This window comes from Buceros rhinoceros, unplaced genomic scaffold (genome assembly GCF_000710305.1).
Source record: "Buceros rhinoceros silvestris isolate BGI_N320 unplaced genomic scaffold, ASM71030v1 scaffold34402, whole genome shotgun sequence".
In the NCBI taxonomy this organism is placed as follows: Eukaryota; Metazoa; Chordata; class Aves; order Bucerotiformes; family Bucerotidae; genus Buceros; species Buceros rhinoceros.
In genome coordinates, this window is record NW_010398865.1 from 2,599 (window position 1) to 4,169 (window position 1,571).

General features: G+C 58.6%; 1 protein-coding gene across 1 annotated transcript in view; it reads right to left on the reverse strand.

Moving 5' to 3' along the window:
* Nucleotides 1-944: 944 nt before the first annotated feature.
* The window catches only part of DCDC2B (doublecortin domain containing 2B), a gene marked incomplete at its 5' end in the record, with an annotated part of 3,922 nt that continues 3,295 nt past the window's right edge, over nt 945-1,571 (reverse strand). The window contains 2 exon segments of the mRNA XM_010131262.1: nt 945-998; nt 1,000-1,049. Of these exon segments, the coding sequence (XP_010129564.1) occupies nt 945-998; nt 1,000-1,049 (104 nt within the window).

Sequence of the window (1,571 nt, forward strand, 5' to 3'; positions counted from 1 at the left end):
TGGGGCGTCAGCGGAGGTGGCTCCGATGCACTGGATCCCTCCTCCTTGCAGCCTGTTGTGTTTCCCTGCAGTCTGCGCCGTGTTGCGGTGAGGGGGAAACGCAGTTCTTAACACAACACATCGCTGTTACAGGAAGATTCCAGGTCCCGTTTCCAGGCTCACTGTGGCGCTGGTGCCCAAACCCGGGGCACTGCAGTCGGGGCAGAGGGGGTTTATTTAACGCCTGACAATGCGCTCCCTCTGCAGAGGGGAGCTGTCACGCTCAAATCACAACAGCAGCCTGATCTGGGGGGAAGGCGAAGGGGAAGCAGCGGCATCTGAGCACCCACCCCGGGGACGGGCTGGCCCAGCAGGCTTCCCTCGGGCAGGGAACCATCCCCTGGTTCCGTCCCAGGGCTTTCTCCAGCTGAAGTTCAAAGCAGTTGTTTGCCTTTGAAGTCCTACTGAAGGCAAGGAGCCGACCTGAGCAGAACTGTGAATCACCGCAGTGTGACGCGTGTCAGCCCCTCCCGTGTCCCCATGGGAAGTCTAAAACATTAACATGCTGTGAACAACACGCATCTTGCAGACGTTTTTCCCACAGAACTGTTGTGAAAAGAACCATGAGAACCACCTTTCTTCTGTTAAAATACAGGGTTTAAACTTGTTCCTGTCTAAAAGGCACAGCCCTGCAGTTCCAGCCCGGCCTCTGGCTCCTGAGGTTCCCTCTGGTGGTTCCTGCCATCTTCGCAGGCTGCCGCGAAGCGCTTGGGAAACCCCACCAAGAGCAGTCCAGGAGAGAACTGAGGGGCTCCCTCGTCGCTCTGAACTGCTGCCGGATGGGTTCTCCCAGGCTGGCTCTTGGGGGTGACCTCCCCGCCCTGCCCAGCCCTCAGTGCCCTCAGGGACCCCACGGTACCCTGTCAGGGACAGAAAATCCTCCTAGGGGGGCAGAAAATCATTCGTCAGACCTGATCAATGGGTGCGTCCGCCCCTGGGCGTTCATCCTCTTCCTCCCTGGGCACCTCACATCTCCTCCCGTGGGTCTCTGGTTTTATAGACACTTTCTTCTGCAGAGAGGAGAAAAGCTGTTCAATGGCATTGCAGACAGCCACGGCCTGGCCTCAGTGAGGCTACAGCAAGGTCCTCGCGTGTCCCCAGGTGAGAAAGAAGCAGAAATCCAGAGGTTCCTGGATGCATCTCTGCATGTTTTCAGCACATCTGCAGGCGGTGGGTCCTTCAACATCAAAGAAGAGCCAGCCTTCCTCTACCTTTACCTTGAGCAGGCCAGCGCTGCGCGTTCCTGTGGCTCCAGTGTTGTCCAGCACGGACAGGTCTGGTGGGGAAAATGGACCCGTCCTCTCGGAGGTGAGATTTCCTGGCTTGCCCTTGCAGCTGTGGAGAAGCAGCTGGGATCCCATCTCTCCCCGTGGCTCCCGTGGCCTGCACCCTGCCACTGTCCAGCTGGAAGAGTTCACCACATGCTGCCTGACCAGGCAGGTCATGAAACAGGAGAGGTTTTGCAGGGCAATGCCCTAAAGCTGCGCCTCCCCCACTGCCCCTCCATCCTGGCTGGAACAGAGCTGCCCCGC